The 27,851-nt window shown below is 65.8% G+C and overlaps 11 protein-coding genes across 11 annotated transcripts; 6 read left to right on the top strand and 5 right to left on the bottom strand.

The window, feature by feature from the left end:
* Nucleotides 1-54: 54 nt before the first annotated feature.
* MICPUN_54838 (predicted protein) lies at nt 55-1,215 on the top strand (the record flags this gene model as incomplete). Its single annotated transcript, XM_002507386.1, has 1 exon — nt 55-1,215. One exon carries the CDS (start codon nt 55-57, stop codon nt 1,213-1,215), a length of 1,161 nt encoding a protein of 386 aa, XP_002507432.1.
* Nucleotides 1,216-1,276: 61 nt separating this feature from the next.
* Nucleotides 1,277-5,539, bottom strand: MICPUN_54837 (predicted protein; the record flags this gene model as incomplete). The annotated part of the gene is made up of 2 exons (XM_002507000.1): nt 1,277-4,452; nt 4,520-5,539. The coding sequence occupies 2 exons, from the start codon at nt 5,537-5,539 to the stop codon at nt 1,306-1,308; spliced, it is 4,167 nt and encodes a 1,388-aa protein (XP_002507046.1). The 3' UTR covers nt 1,277-1,305.
* A 284-nt stretch (nt 5,540-5,823) lies between these two features.
* On the top strand, nt 5,824-7,860 carry MICPUN_77544 (Neurotransmitter:Sodium symporter family; the record flags this gene model as incomplete). Its single annotated transcript, XM_002507385.1, has 4 exons — nt 5,824-6,800; nt 6,864-7,120; nt 7,177-7,365; nt 7,427-7,860. 4 exons carry the CDS (start codon nt 5,824-5,826, stop codon nt 7,858-7,860), a joined length of 1,857 nt encoding a protein of 618 aa, XP_002507431.1.
* Nucleotides 7,861-7,982: 122 nt separating this feature from the next.
* Nucleotides 7,983-10,064, bottom strand: MICPUN_92711 (predicted protein; the record flags this gene model as incomplete). The annotated part of the gene is made up of 1 exon (XM_002506999.1): nt 7,983-10,064. One exon carries the CDS (start codon nt 10,062-10,064, stop codon nt 7,983-7,985), a length of 2,082 nt encoding a protein of 693 aa, XP_002507045.1.
* Nucleotides 10,065-10,644: 580 nt separating this feature from the next.
* On the top strand, nt 10,645-11,596 carry MICPUN_51184 (predicted protein). The gene is made up of 2 exons (XM_002507384.1): nt 10,645-10,864; nt 11,103-11,596. The coding sequence occupies exons 1-2, from the start codon at nt 10,680-10,682 to the stop codon at nt 11,500-11,502; spliced, it is 585 nt and encodes a 194-aa protein (XP_002507430.1). The 5' UTR covers nt 10,645-10,679; the 3' UTR covers nt 11,503-11,596.
* Nucleotides 11,597-11,858: 262 nt separating this feature from the next.
* Nucleotides 11,859-16,334, top strand: MICPUN_54833 (predicted protein; the record flags this gene model as incomplete). Its single annotated transcript, XM_002507383.1, has 3 exons — nt 11,859-13,189; nt 13,262-13,847; nt 13,908-16,334. 3 exons carry the CDS (start codon nt 11,859-11,861, stop codon nt 16,332-16,334), a joined length of 4,344 nt encoding a protein of 1,447 aa, XP_002507429.1.
* A 103-nt stretch (nt 16,335-16,437) lies between these two features.
* MICPUN_105027 (predicted protein) lies at nt 16,438-17,178 on the bottom strand. Its single transcript, XM_002506998.1, has 2 exons — nt 16,840-17,178; nt 16,438-16,737 (listed from the first exon to the last, which is right to left on the bottom strand). The coding sequence occupies exons 1-2, from the start codon at nt 17,166-17,168 to the stop codon at nt 16,626-16,628; spliced, it is 441 nt and encodes a 146-aa protein (XP_002507044.1). The 5' UTR covers nt 17,169-17,178; the 3' UTR covers nt 16,438-16,625.
* Nucleotides 17,179-17,286: 108 nt separating this feature from the next.
* MICPUN_54831 (predicted protein) lies at nt 17,287-19,007 on the top strand (the record flags this gene model as incomplete). Its single annotated transcript, XM_002507382.1, has 1 exon — nt 17,287-19,007. The coding sequence occupies one exon, from the start codon at nt 17,287-17,289 to the stop codon at nt 18,838-18,840; it is 1,554 nt and encodes a 517-aa protein (XP_002507428.1). The 3' UTR covers nt 18,841-19,007.
* On the bottom strand, nt 18,940-20,226 carry MICPUN_54830 (adenylyl-sulfate kinase chloroplast precursor). The gene is made up of 3 exons (XM_002506997.1): nt 19,877-20,226; nt 19,474-19,701; nt 18,940-19,383 (listed from the first exon to the last, which is right to left on the bottom strand). The coding sequence occupies exons 1-3, from the start codon at nt 20,171-20,173 to the stop codon at nt 19,108-19,110; spliced, it is 801 nt and encodes a 266-aa protein (XP_002507043.1). The 5' UTR covers nt 20,174-20,226; the 3' UTR covers nt 18,940-19,107.
* Nucleotides 20,227-20,399: 173 nt separating this feature from the next.
* Nucleotides 20,400-22,191, top strand: MICPUN_54829 (predicted protein). Its single transcript, XM_002507381.1, has 4 exons — nt 20,400-20,820; nt 20,977-21,047; nt 21,230-21,547; nt 21,681-22,191. The coding sequence occupies exons 1-4, from the start codon at nt 20,781-20,783 to the stop codon at nt 22,068-22,070; spliced, it is 819 nt and encodes a 272-aa protein (XP_002507427.1). The 5' UTR covers nt 20,400-20,780; the 3' UTR covers nt 22,071-22,191.
* On the bottom strand, nt 22,136-27,817 carry MICPUN_54828 (predicted protein; the record flags this gene model as incomplete). Its single annotated transcript, XM_002506996.1, has 4 exons — nt 22,136-23,155; nt 23,219-23,854; nt 23,912-24,027; nt 24,107-27,817. The coding sequence occupies 4 exons, from the start codon at nt 27,815-27,817 to the stop codon at nt 22,219-22,221; spliced, it is 5,400 nt and encodes a 1,799-aa protein (XP_002507042.1). The 3' UTR covers nt 22,136-22,218.
* Nucleotides 27,818-27,851: the final 34 nt, after the last annotated feature.

Below are 27,851 nucleotides of genomic sequence, written 5' to 3'. Positions count from 1 at the left end.
GACTGGCGCGCAGAGGGCGCGTGCGCGCGCGGAGGGGAGGCACCGCGTCGTCGCATGGCGGCCCGCGTCGTCGCATCCGTGTCCCGTGTCGTCTGCCGCCCGCGCGTCGTCGTCGTCCAACCACGCCGCGTCCAACCACGTTCTTCAGACGACGCGCATCTTCATCATCGTCCGAAGCCGCTCGCGACGGCCGCCACCCCGCTTGCGCTGGACGCGTCGCTGACGCGCTCGATCCTCCTGGTGGGCGACGGAGACTTGTCCTTCTCCCTCGCGCTGGCGAGGCGCGCGCCGAACGCGCGCATCACCGCGACGACGTTCGAGGCGTACGACGCCATCGTCAAAGATTGGGGCGGCGACGACAACGCCACCGCGCTCCGAGCGCTCCCAAACGTCGAGGACGTCCTGCACTCGGTGGACGCCACCAAGTTGCACACCCGCGAGTCACCGCTTCACGGACTCGACGCCCCTGTTAACGACGGGAACAACGACCGTAAAAGATGGGACCGGGTGCTCTTCACGTTCCCGCACATCGCGGGTAAGGGCAAAATCAGCAAGAACCGGCACCTCCTCCGCGGGTTCTTCGAATCCGTGGGCGCCGTCCTCGCGCCTTTCGGCGTCGTCGAGGTGACGCTCGTCGCCGGCCAGGGCGGCACCCCCGCGGACGGCGTCCACCTCCGGGAATACGGCAACACGTGGATGGCGTCGGAGCAGGCGGCGAAGGGCGGTTTCGTGCTGTGCGCGACCGAATCGTTCGACGCTGAGTCGTGGTCCGAATGCGGGTATACGCCGACGGGGCACTGGCGTGGTTTGACGAGCGGCGCCAGGGCGTTCGTCGCGAAGGAAGGGGTCGTTCACGCCTTCGCGAGGCCCACGGAGATGCCGGCGACGCACGCGCGGTGTCCGCACCCGGTGACGCATCGACGCGCGTTTTCGATTTGGATCTCAGACGAAGAATCCGAGAATTCCGGGTTTCGCGAGTTGGAGTTGGAGAGGGTGGTGAAGCGCGCGGTCTCGGCGGGTGTCCACGTGGCGTCGCTGACGCGGATGGAGCCCGTCGATTGGACGTGTCCGAGCACGGGGCGGCGCTCGCGGACGTACGTCGTCGAGTTGACGTCGTCGACGTCGCCGTGGGACGGGGACCGCGCGACGGAGGAGCAGTTCCGCGTGCGCGAAGCCGTCGCCGCGGGTGCGGTGCCGGGCGCCGAGCTCCGGTGAGGGACGGGTGTCGGTATCGAACGTCGATTTAGACGAGTGGCGAGCGGCGGACAAACGCGCGGAATCGAATCAACTCTTAGTCAGAACGGGCTATACGCCGGGAGTGAATAGACTATACGCCGGGGTGCCCAAGGTGTCCATGATGATCTCGTCCTCGTAGGAAGCGGGCGCATCCGCATCGCTCGCGTCGACATCATCGGACGCCGGTGCATCGCTCGCGTCGACATCATCGGATGCCGGCGCATCGTTCGTGTCGACATCATCGGACGCCGGCGCATCGCCCACGTCGACGACATCGGATGCGGGGGCATCGCCCACGTCGGCGCTCACCCGCGCACCCGCGTCGGCGCCCTCGCCCGCCCCGGCTCCGCCCCCCGCGCTCGCGGGCCTGTACTCCTCCGCGAAATCCTTCTGCCCCCACTGGATCAGATCGCGAACCGGCAGCTTGTGGAGCATCGTCGTGAAACCCATGTCCGCGGTGGTCCGAACCCCCGCCGCCCACGGGTTTGGCAGGTTACGCACCGGACACGGCGCGCCGGTGACCACGTCAAAACACCACGGAGCAGCCGGCATCGCGTCGGTGTACGCCTCGTAACCGCCGACGCCGTTGTACAGCAAACACTGCGGGAACCGCTCCCACGCGTAACGAACCTCCTTGATTGAATTGACGTTACCCGGGATGGACAGCACCACCTTCCCGGCGCCGTTATCACCCGCGTTGTCCACCCAAAAGGGAACCCTCGAAATTTGGCCCGTGTCGGCGTCCACCACCGCGAAGGGCGACTCGCCGCAGCACTTTTTGGAGCCCGTCAGCGAGCACGCCGCCGCCGCGGAGACGTGCGTCGTCCCGGGAGCGGCGCCCCCGTTGCCGTCCTCGAACTTTAACACCAGTCCCTTGACCCCGTGGTTATCCTCGGGGGCGACCGCGATGGGCTGGACGTCTCGAAACCTGGGCCCGGAGTAGTGCACCCCGCCGTAGTCCGAGTACCGCGACGCGATCGCCGCCTGCGCCAGCCTCCGACCAACCTCCTGCTTGTACCGCGGGTGTATCGGGTCCAGCGGCGACGTCGGGTCGCCGAGGTCGATGGCGGACGCCATGACGACGCCCGGAAGCTTCCGGATCGCGAGCGCCTGCGCGTTGCGGAATTCGCTCCAGTCGTGAAGGTTGTACGCGTGCAACTGGACAAAGGCCCAGGACATGGACGGGTTTTCGAACCCCGCGCGCCACGCCGTGATCGTCGCGGGGAATAAGCAGCTGTACTTGAGTGGATCCGCGAAATTGGACTCGCCCTGGTACCACGCGACGCCGGCGAAGCGAAACTTGCGGATGGGGTAGATCATGCCGTTCCAGATCGTGCTCGGGCCCTGCGTCAGGTACGGATCGGGGTCGTTCCCGCCCAAGGAACCCTTCGCGTCGTTCGCGGACATCGCGGCTTTGAACGGATCGTTCTCGGCGGCGCCGCCCGAGACGACGGGGCCGGCAGATGTGACCGCCTCGCTCGCCTCAATCTCCGCCACAATCTCCTCGAGAAGTCTGCGACGGCTGAGCCCCAGCGCCGCGTCGTCGTCGTCGTCGTCGTCCATGTTCACCAGGGGCACGCTGGCAAACGCGTTGCGTTCCGCGAGCTCGTCGTTCAGCATCTTCTCGATGGCATCGAGCTTGGCGCTGATGTCGTCCATGTCGTTGTCGGGGGGTTGCTTTTTCGCCGGGCTGGGCTGCTGCTGCTGCTGCTGCTGGGCCGGCTGCTGCTGCTGCCCGGTCTTCTGCGCGGCGGCAGGCTCCTGAACGGCGGTCTTCGCCGGATCCTGGGCGGCACCCTTCGCCGGTTGCTGGACCTTCTGAGCAGCGGCACCCTTCGCCGGTTGCTGGACCTTCTGAGCAGCGGCACCCTTCGCCGGTTGCTGGACCGCCCCCTCGGGCTTAATCGGGCTCGAACGCACCGCCTTCGCCATCGCGTTGGAGCGCTCCCTGTGCCCGACTTCGGCTTCTTCGTCGGAGTCCCCGGTCTCGACCGCGGCGGTGGCGTTGACGGCGCCGGAAACATTGACTGCAGTGGAAACATTGACGGCGGCGGAAACATCGGCGGCGGTGGGATCGGCAACGGCGCTGACGTTGACGGCGCTGACGGCAACGGCGCTGACGTTGACGGCGCTGACGGCAACGGCGCTGACGTCGCTTCCCGGCGGTGGGGGAGATGCCACAGGGGTCGGCGGGCTTCCCGGCGGTGGGGGAGATGCCACAGGGGTCGGCGGGCTTCCCGGCGGTGGGGGAGATGCCACACTGACGTCATCGTCAGCGTCCATCTCCGCGGGCACGCCGGCGACGTCGACAGTCGCGTTCACCACCCCAATCTCCCCCTCCGTGAGCTTCTCCATGAACCTCTCTCGCGTCTCCGAGTCCGCGCTCTCCCACAGCGACGAGAGGAGCTTCAGCAGCGTCTTCCTCCGCGGCGTCTCCGTGCCCTTGGCGACGTAATCGGCGCTCGTCATCTTCTCCACTTCCGCCTTGGACAACCTGCTCTCTCGGACGGACTTTCGATGACTCTTCGACGACTTTGGGTTTGAGGACCTCTTCGACCCCGAGCGGCTCCAGCCGCTCGGGTCCCTGTCCGCCTCCTCCGCCTCCTCCGCCTCCTCCTCGCTCGACTCGACCCCGATCGGACCCGCGTCGTCGTCGTCGTCGACGACCGTCCCCGCGCCGTAGTTCGCGACGACCGTGGGGGTGCCCTTCATGCGCCAGTGGTCCGGCCACTTCTCCCACTTGTCGTCGCCCGTCGGCACCTCCACGTCGTTGTTCCTCACACTCAAGTCCAAGTCCAAATCCGAGCGATGGTTTAATTCCTGGTCTATTCCGTCCGAGTGACCCGCGTCCGCGGTGGCCGTGCTCGCCGTCCCACCCGTCCCGCACGACGCGTCCCTGACGGAACCGTCCGCGTTGATCGCCGAGGGCGGCGCGAACGCCTCGATCGTCTTCCCGCCCCAGCTGGCGTCCACTAAACCAATCGGCACGGTGCCGTCGAAGTGTCGGTACAGTCGCCGGCCAAAGGTGTAGCACACCGCGCTGAACCAACCACCCATCGCGGGCGACCCGCCGCCGTACGGCAGCGTCGGGTCCGCCTGCGCCGCGACGGACTTTTGCGGGTAGAACGCTTCGGGGGAACTCGTCGCCCAGATCGTGTCCTTGTACGGCTCCACCGTGATGTACGGCGGGACGTCGTTCACCGGGACGGTGTACGCCTGTTAAAAAAAAAACCATGTCATTCTAATTGCCCATACGTACGAAAATGAAAATAAATAAACTCACCTGCATCTTGAGCGTCGCGAAGCGCATGAGCGGGTAGTTACCCGAGTCCGCGATGTCCGCGTCCGCGTCGAAGGCGCCCGCCATCGCGAGCTGCATGTTGCTCTGGCCCGAGCACAGCCAAACCTCCCCGAACGCCACGTTGTGACGCACGAGCGGCGCCGCGCCCGGGGCGGAGATGACGAGCTCCAAGCCGGTGGACGCGGGCACGGGGGGAAGGCGGACCGTCCACGCGCCTGTGGAGTCGGCGACGGCGGTGGCCATCGCGCGCGTGGATCCGCCGAGGTGGAGGACCCAGTCGCTCGGGTGGGAGCCCTCGTGGCGGTGCGTTTGAGACGTGGGAGCCCCGCGCGTTTTCCCCGGCTCGTCCGAAGACGCCGCGGATTCCGTCGGATTGCGGGATCTGTCGGGACGATGGTCCTCGTCCTCGTCCTCGTCCTCGTCCTCCTCCGCCTCGTCTCGGTCGGCGTCCTTCTTCGCGCCGTCGCGTCCGAGATGGGCGCCGTCCCCCTGGTGGCCGGGGTCGACGACTTGCACCGTGACCGCCGCGCCGGGCGGGGCCCAGCCCCACACCGCCGCGGACTCGGGCGCGCGCTGAAAAACGGCGTTGTGCCCGATGACGAGCGGCACGGAGAGCGCGCCCGCGGATGCCGCGCCCGCGGACGCCGCGCCGCCGCCGCCGCCGCCCTCCCTCGGAACGCGGTCGCCGGAGATGACATCGCGGTCTCGTTCGGCGGAATGCGCCTCGGCGGCGGCGGCGCCGCCGAGCTTCGAGGCGGCCGATCGGAGGAGGATGGCCGCGGGCGCGGGCGTCGGATGCGCGAACATCTGGAGCGTCCCCAACACCCCGAGCCAGCACGCGACGGTGACGCCGAGCGCCCATGCGCGCCCGCCCGCGCCTCGCGGTCGCTTGGCGGCGATCGAGACGTCCCCGTGGAGTAAGGGTATGGTGTCCGCGTCGTCCGCGGCCCCGGCGGCGGCGGCGGCCGCCGCCCGGGGGGCCACGGCGCCGTAGCGCTCCATCGAGATGACAACCGGCACGACCCCGCGAGAACAGAGCATGTAACAGACGACTCGTGTTCGACACCTCGGAATTTGCGAATTTGGGGGGTGGGAAGGGCAACATTTCGTATTGTTATTAGTTAGAAATAGTTGTCCAATTTGCGTTGAGAAGGGCCTAATTGACGTGGTTTCACTCGATAAACGTATGGGAACTAGTTTTAATCCAGATTTCCGTTATTCAGGCGCCTCGGATATCGGCACCTCGCGGCGGGAAACGACGGCAAAGCCACAGACGGCCCGCGCCGATGGGGGTATCGGAGCTGTGGAGCCGGGGCTTCGCGCTCTTCCCGGAGGCGGGGGCGGGAGAGGAGGAGGAGGAGGCGACGGACGGGGCGGCGACGCGCGGGGCGCGGGCGTCGGCGCCCCACGGGACGGACGACCGCGGCGGCGCCGGCGGTCGGCCGCGGTGGGGAAGCACCGCCGAGTTCATCCTCGCGGCGATCGGTTCCGCGGTGGGCCTGGGTAACCTGCTGAGGTTCCCGTTCATGGTGTACAAGCACGGCGGATGCGCGTTCCTCGTGCCGTACGCCCTCGCCGTCGTCTTCCTGGGCGTGCCCATCCTCGCCATGGAGCTCGCGCTGGGGCAGGTGGCGCAGAGCGGCTGCGTCGACGCCCTCGCGGCGATGCACGCCAGGGCGTGGGGCATAGGAGCCGCCGCGACCGCGGGCGCCTTCCTGCTCGCGAGCTACTACTGCGCCGTCCTGGCGTGGGCGTGGTGCTTCCTGGCGGCGACGTGGCAGCCGACGATGCCGTGGAGCGACGGCAGGGCGGCGGCGTTCTTCGTCGACGACGTCCTCGCGCGATGGGACGCCGACGGGACAGCTGTGTCATCACACGGACGATCCGACGACGTGGACGAATCCGGCGCGATAGCCGCCTTCGCGCGAAAAGGCCTCGGCCCGATGAACTGGTGGCTCGTGCTGGGACTCACGCTGACGTGGGCGCTGTGCTTCTCCTGCGTCAAGAGGGGCGCGGAGAGCGCGGGCAAGGCGGTGTGGATCACCGTCCCGTTGCCATACCTCGCGTTGTTCGTCTTATTTTTTAAAGGCGTCTTCGCGCCGGGAGCCGGCGCGGGGATCACCGCGTACCTCGGGACGATCGAGTTGGCGACGCTCGGTCGAGGCGAGGCGTGGATCGACGCCGTGGCTCAGATATTCTTCGGCCTGTCCGTGTGCTGCGGCGCCATGCCCGCGTACGCCTCCAACTGTTCGAGAAACGAACGGTGCGTTTATTTTCATTTTCGTATGTATGGGCAATTTGACTTACGTGGTTTTTTTGTTTACAGGTGCGGCGCCAACGCCATTCGCGTCGCCGTCGCCAATTCGCTCACGTCGCTCCTCTCCGGATTCGTCGTGTTCGCCTTCCTCGGGCACCTCGCGATGACACGTGGCGTGGACGTGGCTGACGTGGCGGAAGGGGGTTGGTCCCTCGCGTTCGTCGTGTACCCGAGCGCGTTCGCGTCGTTCGGCGTCCCCGGGGGCCATATCTTCGCCACGTTGTTCTGGGTAGCCGTCTTAACCCTCGGCGTGGATTCCGCGTTTGGTGAGTTTATTTTCATTTTCGTATGGGCAATTGGACTGACGTGGTTTTTTTAACAGCGCTGACCGAGGCGGTGGTGTGCGCAGTTTGCGACCGGTCGGTTTACTGCGCCGCCAACCGGGGTTTCGCCGCGTTTTGCGTGTGTTTTCTGTGCTGGTGCCTCGGGCTGACGATGTGCACCAGGGGCGGGTACTACGTAGTCGACATCGTCGACGCGTACGTGTCCCGTTACACCCTGACCATAGCCGGTGAGTTTATTTTCATTCATTTTCGTATGGGCAATTAGACTGACGTGGTTTTTTTTTACAGGACTCGCCGAGTGCGTCTTCGTGGGTTGGGTGTACGGCGCGGAACGGTTGCGGGACGAGACCCGCGCCGTGTCCGGGCACGCGTTCATGGGCGTAGGGTCCTATTTCCCGGTGACGATCAAGTACGTCGTGCCGGTCGCTTTGGTGACGATGCTTTCCTATCAAATCGCGGCAGAGGCGAGGGAAGCGTACGGAGGGTACCCCCGGTGGGCGACGAACTCGTTCGGGTGGGGGCTGTGCGTGGCGACGCCGCTGAGTTTGGCGTGCGTGGGCGCGGCGAGGCCGCTCGACGTGGGGCGGAAGTTTTGCGACAGTTCTTATTCTTTGGGGGTGTTCGACGACGGCGCGCAAGCGAGGAGGACGACGCGGGTCACCGACGGGGTTCGAACCCTCGAGCGCGGGGAGGTGGAGATGGGACCGAGTCCCGGGATCTGATTCCCCCGACGGTTTCACGACCGAGCGCGGCTCGTTCACGCGTAATAAGTGTTGGACTAAAACTTGGTTACAGTAGTACAAGCGCGGGCGTCCGCTCTCCGCGCTCCACCGCCGCGCCGCCGTCACCGACTCACGGGTTCCTCCGAGACGACCTTCTTCCCGCCCTTCCCCACCTCCCCGCTCGCCTTCACTTTCCCCTTCGGCGCCTGAAAGTGTTCCTCCGGTCGCATGCGCTCCGCGCCGCCCACGGGATGTTGCCCCCGCGGATGGAAGGGTTTGTGTTCGCCGTCGGCGTAAGAGTCGAGCCAACCCGGGTTTTCCTTCCAAAACTCTCCTTGCTTCCGCGCCACGTCCCACATCAGCCCGAGGTGCTTGGGCAGTGGGGCGAGCGTCGCCGCGGCGATGGCGCCCGACGCGGCGACGGCGGGGACGCCGACGCCCGGGAAGACGGAATCGCCGCATCGCACGAGCTTGGGAATCGGGGATAACACGCCGGGCTGGGGAACCTCGGGCAGCGGTAACACCCCGAAGAGCTTACCCCCCGCGGGTAACGCCGGGCCGTACGTGCCCCGGTGCCTGCGCAAAAACCTCTGGTGCGTCAGCGGGGAGGCGTAGATCTCCACCTCCACCCGCTGCTTGATGTCCGGGATGATCCGCTCGATCGTGTCCCACAAAATCTTCGCGCGTTCCCTCTTGTAATCCTTGTACTCTTGGCTGTTGCGGTCCTTCCCCTCCCACAGGTCGAACGGCTCGCTCCCGGCGGTGTACACGTGCACGATGTGCTTCCCCGGCGGCGCCACCTCGGGGTCCAGCACCGTGGGCACGAAGATGGTCACCACGTTCTGCGGATCACCCAGCGGCCGCGACCAGTCCATCACGGCGAGGTGCGAAGGGTCGAGGTCCGGCAAGCCCGTCGCGTCGATGCCGAGGAAGAGGTGCATGATGGACCCGAGCGCGGGGATCTCCGCCATGTCCTCCTTCCAGTCCGCGGCGTTCGGCAAACCCTGTGACGTGAGTTCGTCGCGGTCGGGTAACAGAGGGACGGTGTCCCAGATCGTCGCGTTGGACACCACGGCGTGTTTGGCGCGAACGATTCGACCGCCTCGCAAAACCACCCCCGTCGCCTCCCCATCCTCCACGATAATCTCGTCCACGTGCTTCTTCAGCTCCATGCTCCCGCCGAACTTGTCGAGCGCCCCGACGAGCTTGTCCACCACCGCCTGGGTCCCGCCCGTGGGGGCGCACAGCGAAGCGCCCGGCCTGTGGAAACCGGGGATGGAGTAGATCATCGTCGCCCCCATCGTGCCCTCCGCGGGGTACCCGCTGAAGAACGCGAGCATGTCGATCCACTGCGTTAGGAACGGCTCGGTGACGTACTGCCTGGACAGCTTGTGGAACGAGTCCAGGATGTACGGTATGTCCAGCATGACCTTGGGGTGCGTCAGGTAAAACGGGATGGCGATGACTGTGCTCAAGAGCAGACCGGCGTCTTGCCTCAGCGCCGTCAGCGGGCACGCGTCCAGGGCGTCGTACAGGGGCTCCAGCCGCCCCTTCAGCGCCTTCCACTCTTTAATCGCCAACTCCGGGTCCGTCGCCTTTTCACGGAGCAAGTCGCAGAACCCTCCCGGGGCGTCGTCGTCGCCCAGCTGGAACCGCCAGTGCCCCTCGGGGGTCCACATGCTGATGCCGTCGTAGGTTCGCACAGGCATCGTCTCGTCCAAGGCGTCGAACACCATTCGCAGCGGGTTCCCCGTCGGCCTGTCCAGACCTTCCCAGATGGACGGTCCGACCTCGAACCTCCACAGCCCGCCGTCCTTGTCCCTGTGGTCGAACATGTGGCAGCAACCGCCGGCGAGGTAGTGCGACTCGAAGAGCTTAACGCTGTAGCCGTACCGGGCGAGGAGCGAGGCGGCGGAGAGGCCGCCGATGCCGCTGCCGATGACGACGACGTCGTACTCCTCGTCGGTGTCCTTGGCGGAGACGCCGGATTTGGTCGAGGCGACAGCAGGCGTGGTGTCGTTCGGTACGGCGGAGGCGCGCGCGCGGAGAATCGACGCGCGGCGTGCGGATGAGTTTTCGCCGTTCGCGCGGGTCCCGGGGAGCCTGAGGATCGGGGCCCGGGCGTCGCGAGCGCGGAGGGACGTCACGGCGCCGAGGCGACGCGCGGGGAATCCCTGCGCGGCGCATCTCGTCGTCAGCGTCATCGACGCCGTCGTCGCCGCCGCCATCGTCGCCGGCTCAACCACCAACCCCGGATAAACGAACCCCGCCCGATTACGCACGAGCGCCGAGCGAGTTTACCGATGCGCGGTGTGTTCCGGTCTCCGCGCGCGCGCTGCGGCTGCTCCGTGTCTCGCGTGGGGCCGTGTCGCGGGTGACGCCGATCGCGCTCGCGCGTTCACCTGCTGCCGGCTTCGCGTGAAGGCGCGGCGGAGTGTGAGGCGCCGCGGGCGCGGACGTCGGTGGCCCGCACCATCCCTGGGCATCGCTCACCGGTCTCACAACAGTTGGCGATGAGTTGGAGGAAGATTCTCCCAGATTCGGCCAATCACGTCCAATCACAGCTCCCGGATCTGAAATCGCGACGGCACTATCTTCACAGACCGGGATTTCCCCGATTAATTTCACCCCGATGCACCGATCAATCCACCGCGCAACGATAAAAACGCCAAATGCGAAACCCGGTCTTTTCCGGGACGTGCGTTGGCATCGCGTCATCACCGCGAGACAGATATTTTGTCGACACGTAAGCTTGGAAAAGTGCACTTCGATCCTCCGGAACAACCTCCCCGTCTCCCGTTACGCGCCCGTCCAAGAACATGCCCCAACTCGCCAGATACCTCCAGATCAACACCGCGCGCGACGCCACGCCGACCAAGTACGACTACGCCCTCGTGCTGAACGGCGAAGACATCGAGACCACGCCCCTGTACGGCGAGGTGCAGCCGAAGAAGAACGTAACGCTGTTTGGCACCCACAACGAGAAGGACTTCGGCGTCGTCGGGTGAGTGAATCGCGCCCCGTTCCGTCCCAAACGTCCCGCGCCACGCCGATATTCCGTTCATCACGCCCGTCGCGTCCCAGTCTGTCCTCGTCGCCCCTTCCACCCCACTCCTCCCGTGCGTGCACATCTCGACAATTCACTCGTTGTTGCTTTTTCGCCCCTTTGGGAGCCCCTGTTCGGTTTCCTTAATAACACGACCGCCCGTCCCCGGCCGCCCGCGCCTCCCTTCGATCCGCAGGAACCCACCCGCGACCCGCACGTTCGAGGTCATCCCCGGCTCCCACCACGTCCTGGAGGCGTCCAACCGCAAGCTCGAGAACGTCAAAGCCGTCCTCGTCGTCAACGCCATCTGCACAGCTGTGCCGGAACCCAATTTTTACGCGCAGGTGGAAAACGCCGGTAAAGAGATCGGCCCCATGTTCGCGCAACACGACGGCCTCATCGTCAAGCACTTCCTATGCAGCGCGTGGGGCGACAAGGACATCGGCGGCGGCCTGTACTTCTTCGAGACGAAGGAGCAGGCGGAGGCGTATCTCGCTTCCGAATTTTGGGACGCGATCCTGGTCGACACCGAGTGGGACAAGGACAGCATCACGTACGAGTTGTACAGCGTGAACGGGTACGCGATGGCGGCTTGAGTCGGAAGCGACGACGGACCTCACGGCCGACCGACTTCACGGCCGTTTACCGCGTGAAAGTCTTCGAACCTTGTAACACTCACTGTTGATACCATCACGCGACTCAGACCCCCGACTTCGATGGAGTCCACCCGATTTGGACTCGATATCAACTCCAACCCCGATTTTACTTTCAAAACCACGGTCAATTTTGAAAGCAGCCGCGTGTCAACTTGCATTTTGTCCATCAAATCACCGATCAAGCTCTCGGAGGTCTGATTTGCGCAGACGCGTCTTTGGGTGAGCAGAAGAGCGGGCACCTCCTCGACACGCGGCGCGCGGGTGCTCCGAGCTCCGGGACGCGACCGAGCTTCGGGATGTCGCCCGCGAGCCGCCGGCGCGCCGCGTCGGGATCCCCACGTCGTTTTGGCGTCTCGCGCGCGCGTGCCGCGACGTTCCTCGCGCTCGTCGTCGCGTCCGCGTGCGCGCGCCCGTCTTTCGCGCGCGGGGCGCGACGCGATGACGAATCGTGGTACCGCGCCGACGTGGAGGAGTTCGCGCTGGACGGGCCGGATGCGGTGCAGGCGCACGTCGCGTCCGCGCTGCGGGAGAACCGCGAGCGCCCGGACTACGACGCGGCGGTGAACCCGATCCTCCCCGGGGGCCGGGTCCGCGACGTCGCCGTCGCCGTCGCCGCCGCGAGGGGCGACATCCGGCGCCCGGTCTCCTCCGCGGGTCTTCTCGGCATCGGAGCGGGCGACGGCGACGGCGACGGCGACGACGACGACGACGACGGCGCGCGCGCACCCAGCCCCGCGCGCCCCGACGACGCCGACGACGAAGCATCCGACGAGGCCGACGACGAATCCGAGGAGTCCTTCGACGGCGCGGCGTGGGGAAGGCGGGACGTCCTCGGGGGCATGATCGTCGACGACGACGACGACGACGCGGGCGCCCCTGAAGGCACCCCGGAAGGCACCCAACACCGAGGTCGATCCCTCGCGCGTTCATCGAGGACGCGTTCGACGAGCGCGCTCGAGCTCGCGCGTCGGATGAGGGCGTCGAGATGCGGCTCGGCCATCGCGTCCGGCGCCGTGGCCGCAGCGGGCGCGATGCCCAGAGATCCGCGCGAGTGGGCCGCCGCCGAGGACGAGGAGACCGGGCTGGGGGTCACCGAGGTGCCGTGGATGATCGCCATGGAGGTTGGAGAGCGACGCGAACGGGAGCGAATGGGTCGAATCGCGAGGGCGTCTTCGCAGACAGGGGGGGCGAATGGAGGGGCGAATGGAGGGGCGAGAGACGAATCAAACTCGGCCGTCTCGTCGCCCCACGCGACGGACGATCGGGAAGCCGAGCTCGAGGCGAGGTACTCGGACCTCCTGCGTTGGGTCACGCGCAAGGGCGGCGTCGTCGGCGTCGGGGTGAACGTCACCAGGGTCGTCGGCAAGCCCGGGGACGGTTGGGGTTTCGTCGCGGCTGACGGCGTTTCGGATGACGACGGCGCGGATGGATCGAATCGAGACGAAGCCGAAGCCGTCACAGCTGTCAGCCCCGGCGACGTCGTCGCGAGGGTTCCCATCGCGCTCGCGCTGTCGCACGTCGCCGCGAGGACGTACAGGGTCGACGACGCGCCCGTCGGTGATTTGCTCCGGAGACTCTTCGACCAAGCGCCGGAGTACGCGCTGTGCATGATGCTCCTCCACGAGCGGTGAGTTCCCTATCTTATTTCCGTTCACTTGGGCGCTTCGACTGACCCACGTCGCGTCTTGTTTCTTCGCAGGTTCAAGCTCGTTCACGGGCTCGATTCGCCGTGGGGTCCGTACGTCCGAACCCTATCGCACGTCGAACCGTCGGTCAAGGTGTTGAGGGAGCTGCGGGGCACGTACGCGGACGAGGCGCGGCGGGAGTGGGACGCGCGGGTGAGGGCCGCGCACGAGTGGATCACCGACACCGGCTGCGGCGGCGCGCTGCGGTCCATGTGCCAACGGAAGCCCGGGAGGCACGGCGCCGGCTCCGGGTCGTTCAACAGGGACGACGTGCGTTGGGCGCTCGGGGTGGTTCGATCCAGAGCGGTTTGGATCGCGCGGCGGTTCGGATCGGGCGGGGGTGGTGCCGATTCGGGTTCCGGCGGGATCGAGTCGCGTCGACGTTTTCCCGCGTTGGTGCCGCTGCTGGACCTGCTTCCGCACGACGGAAACGCCGGCGGGAGCACGACGCTCGGGGTGGATAACGTCATAACGGTCACGTCCGGTTCATCCTTCGCCGCCAACGCCGAGATCGCGATAAACCGCGGGACGAACTGCACGGACGCGGAGCAGCTCCTGGCGTACCACGCTTTGGCCCCGGGGGTGAACCGACACAACGCGGTGAGTTTATTTTTTAATCTTTGCATGGGCAATTAGACTGACGTGGTTTTTTATTTACAGGTTCGGCTGAACCTGCCGGGCGCCGAGATTGCGTCTGCCGGGGTGATACGCAAGGTGGAGCTCCTGCGGCGCTGGAGACGGGAGATGGCGATGCCGCCGCGTGGCGCGGACCTGTGGAGGGACGCGCGAGGTTTGGGTCTGTACGGGGACGGGGACGAGGAGGAAATGAGGGCCATGGGCGACGCCGCCAGGGAAAACGCCCAATCGAAGAAGAGGCGTTTGGCGTCGCTGGTCGCGAAAGGGGAGGGAGGCGGCCGATCGGGAGGCGCGATGACGATCGAGGAGGAGCTCTTGCTCACCGACGAGGCGAGGGACCCGGCGGAGGCGGCCGCGAAGGCTGCCGCGCGCATCGGCGTCGACGTTAAGGACCTCCTCGAATTGGACTCACAATGGGACGACGACGAAGACGACGACGGCGAGGCGTACGCGTTGTACTCGGCTCCGAACCCCGACCATCCCGGCGGTGACTCTCCCGCGTTGGATCACCACAGGCGAAGCCTCGCGAGGTTGGCGGCCCAGACGGCCGCGGCGGCTGCGTACGCGGACGTCTCCGGCGGCGCCGACTACGCCGGAACACGCCCGGATGCAATTTCCGGAAGCGGAAGGAACGGAAACCCAACCGGGGGATCATCGGGGGGCGCGGATGTCAACGAGACTCGAAGCCCTCGAGGTGGCGCGGACCTCGAAGCGCGGAGCGACGGCGGGAACGCGACGCGAGCGGCGCTACGAAGTGCCAGGGCGTTCTTCGAGAGAGGCGCGCCCCCGCCGAGGGGTTTGGATCCGCTCGACCTCTTCCTCCTTCGCAAGGGACGACTCATGTCGGAGTGCGGCGGAGTCAAGGATTTCGTCATCACCGCCGCCGGGGCCAGCGACGCGTTGATGTGCGCCACGCGGGTTTTACTCGCGAACGAGACGGAGGTCAAGGCGCTGGAAGGTGGCGGGAGCGACCCGCACTGGAGCGGCGATCGGATGGAGAGCGCGTCGGAGATTGAACGACTGAAAGCGCTCGGGTTGATGCACGAGCCCTTTCAACCGTCCCGGCCGTTGAGTTTCACGAACGAGCTCGCGGCGATTCGGAGGATAGCGTCCGCGGCGACGAACATCCTCGCCGGATACGGCACCACCGAGGAGGAAGACCTCGAGCGACTACGTGACGTGGACCCGGTGGTCTTGGGTTTGTTGGGGTACGACGACGACCGTTACGGTGACCGTTACGGTGACGGTTACGGCGACGGCGAGCGCGGGGTTTGGTCGGGTGACTCGGACGACGACGATTCGAATTCCTCGTCGAGTGAGCGCGCTTCGATACCAAGGGAGCGCCCCAAAGGGTTCCCCGCGAGGGTTCCCGGGGGCGTCTTGGCGTCCGCGGTGGCGCTCCGCGTCCGCGAGCGGCGGATGCTGCGCAGCGCGGTGCTCGCGCTGCGCGATCGCGCCGAGACGTTGCGCGACGAAGACGTCGAGATCTTTCAAGTCGAAGAAAAGGAGAGACGACGGATAGAGCGAGACGCGTTTGAGCGCGAACGCGCCGAACGAATTCGAGAGCTCTCCAGAACCTTTCTCGAGCGCGAGGTTCTCGCGTCCATCGACGTCGACGTCGTGCAACCTGCTGATTCAATCGGCGCGGATGACAAGTCGCATGACGAGAATGCGCACCCTAAACGACAGACGACGACGGTCACGAAGACGGTGAAGGTTCGCGCCGGCGACGATCTCGAGTCGATCGTCCGCGAGTTCATGGCGGCAAACTCGATCGACCAATCCAACGACGACGCCTTCGCGTCCTTGAAGCGGACGCTGCTCGAACGCGTCGAACGGGGTGCGGCTGAACGCCGGGTGGCCAATCGAAGAGTCGGTCGATGCGCGGTCATCGTCCCCGACGGGCGGAAAGTCGTCGTCGCGCCTCGAGTCGGCGAGGAATTAACCGACGTCGTTCGCGGCTTCGCCGAGGCGTTCGACGTCCCGCTCCCGCTCGTTCCCGCGCTCGCCGCCAGGGTCAACGCGAGCCTCGCTAAGCGCGCTGAGCGACGCACGCTGCTGACGCTCAACGTGGTGGCTCCCGACGGTCGGAGCGAGCTGGAGTTCGACGTCGTCGACGGCGAACAGCACGACTTGCTCGAATCCGCCCGGGAGTGGGCGCTCGCCTACGCGGTCCATCCCGGTGCGGCGGTTCAGGTCGCCGATGCGGCGTTTCAGGCGTTACCCCCCGTCGTCGTCGCCTTTCCCGTTGACGTCCCGGGCAGGGCGAGGAAGCAATTGGCGATTCGTGACGTGGACGAGGTGTCGATCAGGCGAACGTGCGCTGCGTTTTGCGAGGCGAACGATTTGGGAGGCGGCGAGACCACGGTGGATGCGTTGACGCGAGGCGCCATGAGCCGTATCAACCCGGGCGCCGTGCTCGTGGACGCGGACAGGCGGGACCGATCCTAACCGACGAGGACGAATGATTCGAATCGCCTTCGCGATTGATTAATTTACGCCGCCGCCGACGACGACGATTCGATCTTTTTCGACGCGCGCAGACGCCGCGGGTACGAAACGATGGTTACAATTTGGTTACAATCTCAAACGCTAGAGAAATTTGCTCGCGCTCGCGGCGCCGGCGCACCGCGCTTTAGCCATACTCGTACAGGCATCCAAGTGGAATGGAAACTTTTGAATAATCGATGAGTGCTTTGGTTGTTGATTTTGGTTTTTTCTTGACAACGGGCCGAGCGCGCCTCACGCGGCGCACCTGATGCTCATGATCTCGCAGTCGTAGAAATCGTCGCCGTCCATGTCGTAAGCCTTATCATCCACCGCCACGGGGGGCGCGGACCTCAGGGCGAGGCCCCTGCGGGAGGAGCGCGGGGAGGAGGGGAAGCGTCAGAGGGGGGGTCGTCGCGGGAGGTCGCAATTGGAGGAGGGGCGCTGAGAGAGAATTTTCCGGACTCACGTGCTGTATTCCATGTCGAGGATCTCGACCTCCTCCGCGAAACCCGCCGCGGACATGAACCACGCCGCGGTCGCCTCCGCGGACATCGCCAGCTGGAACGAAGCGGCGCAGCTGGCGACCGCGGGGACGAGCGCGCCGACCAACATCGCGTTGGTGATCTCCTTGTCCTTGTAGTACTCGTAGTTTTCCGCGTAGTAGTCCCTCCGGCCGTGTTTGTCGAGGGCGGCGCGAACCGGAGCGGCGGTTCGCGCGCCGCGGCGCGGCGTCACGCGCGCGCGGGCGGTGAGGCCCGGCGCGCGCGACGCGAGTGGGGCGCTCAGCGTGCGCATGACCCTCGCGTGTCTCTCGAAGTGTCCACCCCCGAGACGCTTTTTGCGCAAAAAGTGAAACGTGAAAAATATCGCACCGATACGTTCGCGCGAAAAATATCTCAGCTCCCTCTGAAAAATGTGCAGCCGACCGTTTTCGGGCGGACACTCTCGGCACTTTCGCCCCTGTCTGCCTGTCGACGACCAGGCGCTCAACTGCGGAGCCCCGACTTCGTTCGTCCACTTGGCGCGCGGCGGATCGGGCGCGATGTCCGCGTCGCCCGTCGCGAACGTGACGACGATGTCGCTCTATGGAGACAAGGAGAGTGCCTCGGAGGTGCGTCGAACGGCCCGGAACGAACGACGAAGGCCCCGGAAGGGTGGACGGGTGCCGTCTCATCTTCATTCATGTTTTTCTCACGCCACCGCACGCGTCGGGCGCGCCGCGTCTCTTCGTCCCTCCCGCCTCACCCTTCCGCCGATTCATCCACCGACGCAGTTCTGGGTTCAAAAGTACGAGCGCGACGCGCGGAAGAACTGGGACGTCTTCTACAAGAACAACGGCGACAGGTTCTTCAAGGACAGGCACTACTTCGGGCGCGAGTGGGCGCACGTGTTCCCCGCCGCCGCCGCCGCGCGCCGCGACGGCGACGTCGCCGCCGACGATTCATCTTCCGACGGTTCATCTTCCGAAGACGACGTGGACCCGCTGGATAGGATGGGCAACGTGGATAGGACGGGCGACGACGAGCGCGAGCTCGGCCCCGCGCCCCGGTACGCCAACCCCGCCTCTCCCATCCACCCCTTTCCCGGCCGAGTCTTTCTCGAGATCGGATGCGGCGCGGGCAACAGCGCGTTCCCGTTGCTCGACCTCGACCCGACCGCCACCGTCTTCTGCTGCGACTTCTCCCCGAGGGCGGTGGCGCTCGTGGAGCGCAGGCGGCAGACGCTTCCGGCGGATAAGCGCGATCGGATCAAGCCGTTCGTGTGCGACGTCTCTCGAGAGCCTCTGTGTGGCGGGTCAAGCGGGCCGGTACCGCCCGGCTGCGTCGACGTGTGCACGATGGTCTTCGTCCTGTCCGCGATCGCGCCGGAACGTATGCCGGACGTTTTAAGAAACGTCTCAAGCGTGATGCGCCCCGAAGGCGCCGGGCGCGTGCTGCTGAGGGACTACGCGGATGGGGATTTGGCGCAGCGACGGCTGTTGGACAAGGGCGACGGACGAAAGTTGGGGGACAATCACTACGTCCGCGGCGACGGGACGCGAGCGTTTTACTTTGAAAAACGCTTCGTTAAAGACCTCTTCGCGACGCAAGGGATGGCGCTCGAGGAGATGACGGTGCACGCGAGGGCCGTCACGAACAGAGCGGACGCGCGGCGCATGGACAGGCGTTGGCTTCAGTGTTCGTTCGCGTCTGCGCACGTCTGCGCGGCGCCGCTTCCGCCGCCGCCGCCGCCCCCCGAACCGGAGTGGCGACGGCGCGCGAGGGAGGCGGAGGCGGCTCGCGCGGCGCGGGCGGCGAGGGAGGAGGAGGAGAGGGCGGCGAGGGAGGAGGAGGCGCGCGTCGAGGGGGAGAGGGCGCGCGCGGCGTTGGGCGGGTGCGACCGGATCGAGTTGGAAAATTTTCTGGAGGAGCTCCGGCTCGCCGGTCGAATAACCGCCGACGAGATCGCGGCGAGGCTCGGTCGATGAGGGCGAGGATTCGATTCGGCGAAGGTAGGTTCGGCGCGCGCACGCGGCGCGGGTTTAGGGTTCGTTCGATGCCGAACGCGGGACGAGATTCGGCGTATCTATCCGTAGCGGCGAGCGCGCTTTTCGCTCTCGTCTCGAGATTTAAAAAAAATTCAAGCGTTGGGCGAGACGGACTTTTGTTCGACGACGAACGGTCGCAAAGGGACGGCGCGGGACGGCCGAGCTTCGATACCGGCTCGCGCCATCCCGTGCGCCTCACCTCGCGCCTCACGCGGAGAGGAATCCCTTCTGCTCGAGGATCTCGATGATCGCCGCCGCCATCTTTTCCGGCGGCGCCAAGGTCCCGTCGCCGCCCTCCTTCGCAACCTCCATGACGATCTCCGCGTCGAGGGGCTCCTCGTACGGGTCGTCGATGCCGGTGAAGCCCTTGATCTTACCCGCCCTCGCAGCCTTGTACAGCCCCTTGGGGTCGCGCTGCTCGCAAACCTCCAGCGGGATCTTCATGTAAACCTCCACGAACTTGTCGCCGACGCGGGCGCGAACCTGTGAATAAAAAGTTATACACGTCATTCTAATTGCCCATACAAATACCCACACAATTTTAGGGAAGATTAAAATAAACAATAAACGCACCTGATCGCGATCCTTGCGGTACGGGGAGATGAACGACACGAGCGTGATCATGCCGGAGTCCGCGAAGAGCTTGGAGACCTCCCCAATGCGTCGAATGTTCTCCTCGCGGTCCTCGGCTGAGAATCCGAGGTTGGAGTTGAGTCCGTGGCGGATGTTGTCGCCGTCGAGCACCTGCGCCACCTTGCCGCGCTGGAAGAGCGCGTGCTCGAGGGTGTACGCCACGGTGGACTGCGTTCGTTCGTCGATGGGGAGCGGGAGTGGGGGGATGGACGATGACGTCAGGCGCGATTCGGGGAGTTAGTTCGAATTGGCGCGGACGCGGGGGGGGATGAAGGGCGGGAAGGCGACGATGGGAACGGATCGGACGGGAAAAAGTCGTCGACGGAGGTGAGATGAGTCGCACCTTGCCGGAGCCGGAGAGACCGGTGAACCAGAGGACGCATCCCTTCTGGTTCATGGCCTTCTCGCGGGTGGCGGTGTCCACGGATCCCTCGTGCCACTTGATGTTGGTGGAGTCGCCGACCTTGTAGGCGTCCACGTCGACGGCGGCGGGCGCGGACATGGTGATGCCAACCCTGCGCTGGAGGAGGGAGGCGGCGGGGGCGATGGAGGAGTTGCCGCTGGCGAGGGAACCGGCGGCGGTGGGGTAGGCGGCGGTGACCTTGCTGGCGAAGCGGGCGAGCTCACGGAGCGAGCGCATCGTTCGGTCGATGTGCGGTGGTTTCCTGGGCGTCGCGCGGCGATGGAACCGCGGCGATCCGGGTGTGATGGCGACCACGATCGGACCGATGACTACGCCGTACTGCTCCGAGCTACGCGGGGGGTTACATACCCGCGTGTCGATGCTTCGATGCTCGGGCGGGTGAAAAACCCTAACTGAAAACCATAGCAGAAATATGCAAAACGCGTTTTTCGTATGGAGTATTGGTCAGACAACTTTACAAATTAGTCTACCGTGTTGGTCGGAATGCCGAGTCACACGCCCTGCAGTTCGTTGGCAGTCCCCGGCGGTGTCAGCGATGGTCGGGGAACTTCGACGAGCGCACTTCGTTTGGGCGCGGGTCAGCGACCGGACAGTTTCGACGCAACAGGTGCGCACGCGTCTTCCGTTCCCGCGCGAAAACGCGCCTCGAACCCTTCGCGCCGTCCCCCGCGCGCGCTTTCCCGGAAACGACCCGTATCAATCGTTCCATCGATATCCGTCTTTCGTCCGCGCTTTTTTGAGGGAAACTTCCTTCGTCGTGCGTGACCCGCGGTGATTGACGCGCCGTCCCCCGATCACTTCCCCCGTCGCAGGCTTCAAGACAATGGCCAAATACTTTGGCGACATCGGCAAGGCCGTCAAGGGTGCGCGAACCCGCCGCCCGCTCGATCCGCGACCCGACGTCCCGTCTCCAACAACGACAGACTCGCGTCGCCCCCTGTGCGTGGCTCGTACCTGCGCAAATACCTAAGTGGCCGAGCGCCCGCGCTGACGTTCCTTAACCCCGCCCGTCTCCGCAGACGTGCTGACCGGCGGTCTGAGCTACGACCACAAGTTCAGCGTCAGCGGAAAGCCCGTCTCCGATGAACTGGTGCGAACCCCGCCCCGGGCGCGCGTTCACCCGCCCCGGCCATCGATCTCCGCGAATCCACGTGTCATTCATTCATGCCCTCGCGGCAACCGCTTTGAACGTAGCTCGCGCGCCCCTCCCTCCGCGATCATCCGCGATCATCCGACGCCCCGTCCCCACTCCCTCCCTCTTCATCGACGCAGACCATCAAGGCCGAGGCCGTGTCCAAGGGTACCGACTTCAGCGGCGACGGCACCGCGACGTACGTCGTGGACAAGGAACTCAGCGCCGAGCTCAAGGTCACCGACAAGGGCGTCGCCAAGGTTAGCGTGACGAAGACAGGCGTCGTCGACGGCCTGAAGACTGTCGCTTCCGTGAACCCGTCGGACGTCGCTAAATCGCTCAAGCTCGCCAACACGCTGCTCTCCGGAGACGTCGGAGTCAAGGCGGACGTTTCCAACTGCCTCGGGGGCAACCCCAAGGTGGAGGCGTCCGCGTGCCTCAACCTCGGCGACGCGCAGGTGCGAACAACGACGCCGCCTTGTAGGGGAACTTTTTTTGGTTTTTTTTTTCCCCGCCAAACCCGTCGCCAAACCCTCGCCAAACGCCCGTTCGACGATCCCTGACATCGAATGAACGCATTAATCATCGCAGGTTGGAGCAGAGGCGGCGGTGGACGCCGCCAAAGGCGTCGTCTCGTACGCGGTCGCCGCTCAACTCGCCGCCGATGACCTCGTCCTCTCCGCCGTCCTCTCCGACGCACTGTCGACGATCAAGGCTGGCGCCGCGCTCAAGGTGGACAAGGACACCACCGCCGCGGCGGAGGTCGTGTACAAACTCAACGGCGGGGACCTGAAGCTCGCCGGCGGCATCGCGACGAAGCTCGAGAGCGGCCAAAGCGTTCGCGCCGTCGTGTGCTCCGCGGGACACATCAGCGCGAGTGTCAAGACGAGCGTGGCTGATGGGTTGGACCTGACGGCGTGCGCGCAGGTTCACAAGGACATGAAGTACAAGTACGGGCTTCAGTTCGCGATGAAGACGTGATGACGAGTGTCGAGGAGAGCGACGCGTGGATGCCGGACGACGGCGGCGATCGCGCCAGCCGCGGCGTTGTAAATTTCACAATTCCTCCCGATTAAAAATGAAAAGCCGAACCTTCGACTCTCAACGCGACGCTTGCTTCGAAGTTCGTTCACTTCTTGCCGCGCTGTTTCCTGCCGCGCTGTTTCTGCTGCTGTGAGCCCCCTTTCTGCTGCTGCGAGCCCTGCTGTCTCTGCTGGCCCTGACCCCTCCCTCCCGCGCTGCCGCCGTCGCCGACGATTGGAATCTCCCCCCGCCTACTCTTCAGCCGCTCGATGTGCTCCCTGTTGTCCAGCAGGTACTTGGCGATGATGGGCAGCTCGGGGAACGCGTGCGTCAGGTATCCCTCCACCACCCGCCTCGCCTGCGACCACGGGTCCTCGTCCCCCCGGGCAGGCACGGTCGACGCGAGCGCGCCCATGGACTTGACCATCGCGCGCTTCGTTCGGTCCCCGCGGTTGATGTCCAGCGGCGGGTGCTCGTGAAGGTTTCGAACTAAACGGAACAAATCGCGGATGGACGACTCGTACCCGGTGCCGTCGTCGGAAGATGAACCGTCGTTCGCGCCGGAAACTCCTCCGTTTTCTTTGACCGTCTTCTTCGATTGATGCGCCCCGCCCCGGGCGGCGCCTCGCGTCCCGTTCACCCGCGAGACGTCCGGCGCGCTCGCGTCGGAAGATGAACCGTCGCCCGTCGTAACGCTCGTAACGCCCGCGCCGCCCGTCTCCTGGAGCGCGCGCTGCCGCGTCACCAAACGCCGCCGCAACTCCGGGACGATCTGGTCCTTCCACCCCTGCAGCGACCGCGCGGTGCGGCGACCGACGGATTCTTTTCTCCCCGCGCCCCAAGCCTCGGCGACGATCGCCGCCTCCTCCTCCGGCGACAGATCGTTCAAGATTCGCGCGTCGTACACGTCTCTCACCGCCTCGACGCACCGTTCCGTGGTCCAGAACAGCGGGTGGTCTCTCACCGCCGCGGCCGTCGGTCGATCCTTAGGGTCGGGTTGCAGCATATCGTGAACGCAGTGCCGAGCGGCGACCACCACGTGCCTGTTAAAAAAAAACCACGTCATTCTAATTGCCCATACGAAAATGAAATGAAAATAAACTCACCGCGGCAGCTTGGCCGTCTCCAACGCGTTGAGGTTGAACGCGCCCTTGATTATCCGCTGGTTCTCGTACAGGCCCGCGATGGTATCCGCGCCCGTAGATCCACCGACGGGGCCCTTACTACCGGCGGTCGACTCGGCGTAAGGGCTCGGGTGCCCCGTCAGCGTCGTGTACACCAACGAACCGAGTGACCACACGTCCACCGCGGTTGTCAACGCGTCCCCTTGAAGCACCTCCGGCGGGCGCCCGGTCATCTGCACGTTGACGCCGTATCCGGCGAACGTGGTCATCGAGTACCGCCCCGAGCTCTTCCCGGCAACGTCGGCGTCTTTCATCCGAACCCCCAGACCCAAATCCGCCAGCTTGAACTCCCCGGAGGACGCGCGGAGGCAGTTATCGGGCTTGACGTCGTTGTGCACCACGTTGGCGGCGTGCACGTCCGCCACCGCCGCGACGATTGCGGCAGCGGCGTCGACGCGTTCCTTCGGGTTTAAGTTGGCAACCTCCCCGTCGGGGGCGTTGGAGAGCCACTGCGACAGCGACTCGCCGCATCGCTCCATAGCGGTGAACACCGCGTCGTCGCCGTCCAGGTGCACGCCGTACAAAAAGGTGACACGTTTGCTGTTCTGGTTTAGGAACCTGTTAAAAAAAACCACGTCAGTCAAATTGCCCATGCGAAAATGAAAATAAACTCACCTGTGCAAACCAACCTCGCGTTCGACCAAAGCGCGAACGGCGTCCCGTCGCTCGCCCGGGGGAAGCGGGATTCGCTTAATCGCCGCCGGTCGTCGCACCACCGTGTTCCGACCCTCCTGCGAACAAACAAAACGCGACGTAAGTCACTCTAATTGCCCGTACGGGACTTACGAAAATAAAAAAAATAAAACGCACCTGCTCGTCGTAAACCCCTGCGTACACGGCTGTTCCCAACGACCCTCGGCCGAGCTCGTCCTTCTCGTTGTACCACACGTGCCGGCCCGCGCCGGTCCACCCCTGCTTGGGCGGCGGCAGCAGCGAGTCGTTCCCCCGCCTGCGCCTGGCGCGAATAAACGCGGCGAGCTCGTCCTCGAGGGCCAACAGCCTCTCCTCCGCGGCGACGACGGTCGAGTGCGGCGCCCCTTCCGTCTTTGCTTTTTCGATGGCGGTTCGAATCCCGCTCGGGTCGATCTTTTCCGTCGCCGCCACCAGGTCCACCGCGGCGCGCATCTGTTTCCGTAGCTCGTACGCTCTCAAAAGAACGCAGTGCGCTTCGTTCAACGGACGGAGCCAATCCTCGTACACCGAGAGCATCTCCGCCTCGTCCACCAGCGGAAAGTCCGCGCCGGGACCCGCCCGCGGGCGATGATGCGTGGAGTCCCCGTCCGTCGCGGGCCCCCGCAGGCGCAACGCGGACACGGTACCGTCGAGGTCGATCGTCACCGGCGCGCTCGTCGTCGCTCGCACGGGCCCCGAGTTTTTGGTTGTAAACTCCGCCTTCGAGGGTTCGAGCTTCCCAACCGCCCCCGCTAAAACCGCCTCCCGCTCCGCACGCCCATCCTCGGATCCGAAGTCGTCCGAAGTCTCCGTGAGTTCATCGTTGGATCCGAAGTCGTCCTCCGCGGAAGGCACGTACGGCGGCAGGTCGTAGCTCATGGCGCGGACGAAGCCGTCGGGGGACGACGACGCGGCGACTCGTGCGTCCTCGGTAAAATCGGGCTCAAACGACTCCAACCTCGCGATGGCCTCCTCGAGCCTGCGAAGCGACTCGCGCCACCCCGCGCTGGTGAAATCATCCTCCAACAACGTGTCGTGGTTCAAACCCGATTCGTCGCTCAGGTCGTACGTTCGCTCCACCTCGGCGCCCATGGCCATAGCCATGGCATCCGCGTCGCCCTTCGCGAAACCTTTTTCTACATCCTCGGCGAGCGTTTTTAAGTCAGCCAAAGCGCCCTCGTGCCGCGCCCTGAGGTCGTCCATCCGCCGTCTCAGGTCGTCGCACCTGTCGATGAGCGCCGTCGCGCCCCTCGACACCTTGTCCGCGTCCCGGAGGTACACCTGTCGAATCCCGCGGCCGTCGACCAGGTACGAACGGTGCCCCTCGCACAGGCGCTCGATCCAATCCACCGTCATGCGATGCAGGGGCAGCAGAGATACATCGTCGGGCGACGTCGTTCGCAGGTGTTCGACGCGGGCGAGGACGTGACCGAACGCCAGGTTGAGGTGCCACGCGCCGACGCGCGTCGTCATGAGGTCGACGTTGTTCCGGAACTTACGAAACGCGGCGAAGAGCAAGCCGGGTTCGCGAAGGTTTTCGTCGGACGCCGCGCGAAGCGGAAGGTTGTCGCCCATGATGGCGTCGAAGAACCGCGCGCCCCTCGAGGAGGAGGAGGAGGAGGAGGAGGGTGCCGAGGGTGCCGAGGGTGCCGAGGAGCCCGGCGGGAAGTAGCCGTCGCGGGTGTTCCCGAGACCTTCGGAAGCGGCGGATGAGCCCGGCGGGAACATTGCGTTCCAGTCGCGATCGAGCACGGATCCTCCGTCAAACTTGGACCCGAGGAGAAAATCGTGCAGGCACTCACGCGCGCCAGCCACGTTTTGCTCCGCGAGCAGTTCCACGCACCGCTTCTCGCCAATCTCGTTCGCGAGGTATCGGCACGTCTCACGCATCAGCGGCGTCACCGCGCCCCTGACGTAGTCTGCGTGTGTAACATTGCCGCTCATATACAGATTCGGAAAGAGTCTGGAAAGAGAACCTTTCCAAAACCGCGCGAGCGACGCCATCGGGTCGAGGAAGAACCACGGCGGCGATCGTGACGACACGGCCGCGCCAGAGGACGACGACGACGACGACGACGAAGAGGTGACGTCGGCAGAGAACGAATCCGCTTTTCCTCCTCGCCCCGCGTCGGCTCCCCACTTCGACAGCGCGGAGACGAGCGCGCGGTCGTTCGGCGTCGTCAAGTACGGCCGCGAAAACCCGGCGAACCAGCGCACCGCCCACTCGGGCGAACGCGCGCCGTCGACGACGAGCGCCGACGCCTCCTCTAAACGAAGCCCCTCGTGCGTCCAGTCTTCCAGCCATATCCGCTGCGTGTTTTCGCGGACGTACGCCGTCGTCACCGCCGCGTGCGCCCGCGCCGCCTTGTCCACGGCGTTGACAAGGTCCTCGCGTTGCAGTCGCCACTGCGCGTCCGCGGGTGAAATCGAGTCGATCGAGTCGATCTCCTCTCCAGCGGAGGAGGACCAATCAAACGACGACGACGGGGGGGTCCCAGTCGATTTGCTGATAAGCCGCTGCGGGTGCGTACCGGCCAGCTCCAGCCCACACACCGCCAGCCGCGTCCCCGTTCGCTGCGCAAAGTCGATGGACTCCACCAAGTCGGCGACGACGACGGGATTATCCGCGAGTGCGTTGTTAGCGGTCCCTCCCGCGACGCCTCCTCCGTCGAAAGCAGCGTTGGCCGGCGGGACGACGCACGCGATGAGCCACCTGTCTTTCCCCCCACCCGCTTCCGCCACCTTGGGCGGCAGCCGCGTGAGCTGCAACCTCCACGGCTCGCACATCGTCACCGGCGATCGCCCGTCCCATCGATCCGAGTTAACGTCGAACCCCAGCCGCGTGCCCAGCCAGTTGATCCGCCGAGCGGCCTCCGCGTGGAACGCGAGTTGTTCCCCCATGGCGACGTGATCCGCCGCCGACTTGCCCCTGCCCGAGTGCACGGATTGATGGCCAGCCTGTCCCTGTCCCCCAGCCGCCTGACCGACTCGCCCCGCGTGTAACCCCAGGAAGGACACGTACACCTCCCTCGTGTTGGGTTTCTGCAGGTACAGGAGCGCGTTGAGCGCGACGTGGTCCACGACGGCTTCCCCTTCCGGCGTGAACTCGATCTTCGCGCCCGGGATTAAACCGGCGCCGCCCCCGCGAGTCGCCCGCGCCGTGAACAGCGGCGACGCGCGGTTGGCTCGAACCGTCCGCCGTCCGCGAACGTCGTCGAAGAGGGAGGCTCCCCCCGCAGATCGGCCGCCGTTGTTGGGCGGGGGTTGGATCCTATCCGCGAGGACCCACACGCCTTGTCGGCTCGGGGATTTGGTCGAGATGTTCATCCCGGCGTTGGCGAGCCACTTCCAGAGGTGCGGCTCGCGGTCCGCGGCGTCCGTGTTTGCGGCGTTTGGTCCGGGCGCGTCGACGCCGAAGTACTCTCGCTCGCGCGTGATTTCCGCCCTTCTCGCGTCCTGCACGATGAGCGTCACCCTGGGTTGGCCCGTCGACGTCGCGGTGGTCTCGGTCGAGACTCGATGGATGCGCCATCTGGGGTCGACGCCTCGGTGACCGTCGACGAGGGATTTGGGGAGCGGGATGGCCGGCAGGCCGAGGTGCCGCGCGAGGCGCTCGTCCGCGCGTTTGGCGGGGTCGGCGGCGGGCGGCGGGGCGGCGGCGGTGCCGCCGGATCCCGGGCCGCTGCGTCGCCGGCGCGCGCCAAAAGCCCAAATCTTCCCGAGAAGATGATGAACCGGCGACCGCTCATCGGGCCCTGCGCGCCCGGAGGTTGAGGCGCGCGCGCCGCCGTCGCGGACGACCGCGGCGAGCTGTCGCGCGGCGCCGCGCGACCGTCCCCCGGTGGACATAACCCCCCCCCGACTATCCTCCACGGGGCGCCTC

The sequence above is a fragment of the Micromonas commoda genome, chromosome 1 (assembly GCF_000090985.2).
Source record: "Micromonas commoda chromosome 1, complete sequence".
Taxonomy (NCBI): domain Eukaryota; kingdom Viridiplantae; phylum Chlorophyta; class Mamiellophyceae; order Mamiellales; family Mamiellaceae; genus Micromonas; species Micromonas commoda.
This window is presented reverse-complemented; position numbering and strand designations above follow the sequence as displayed.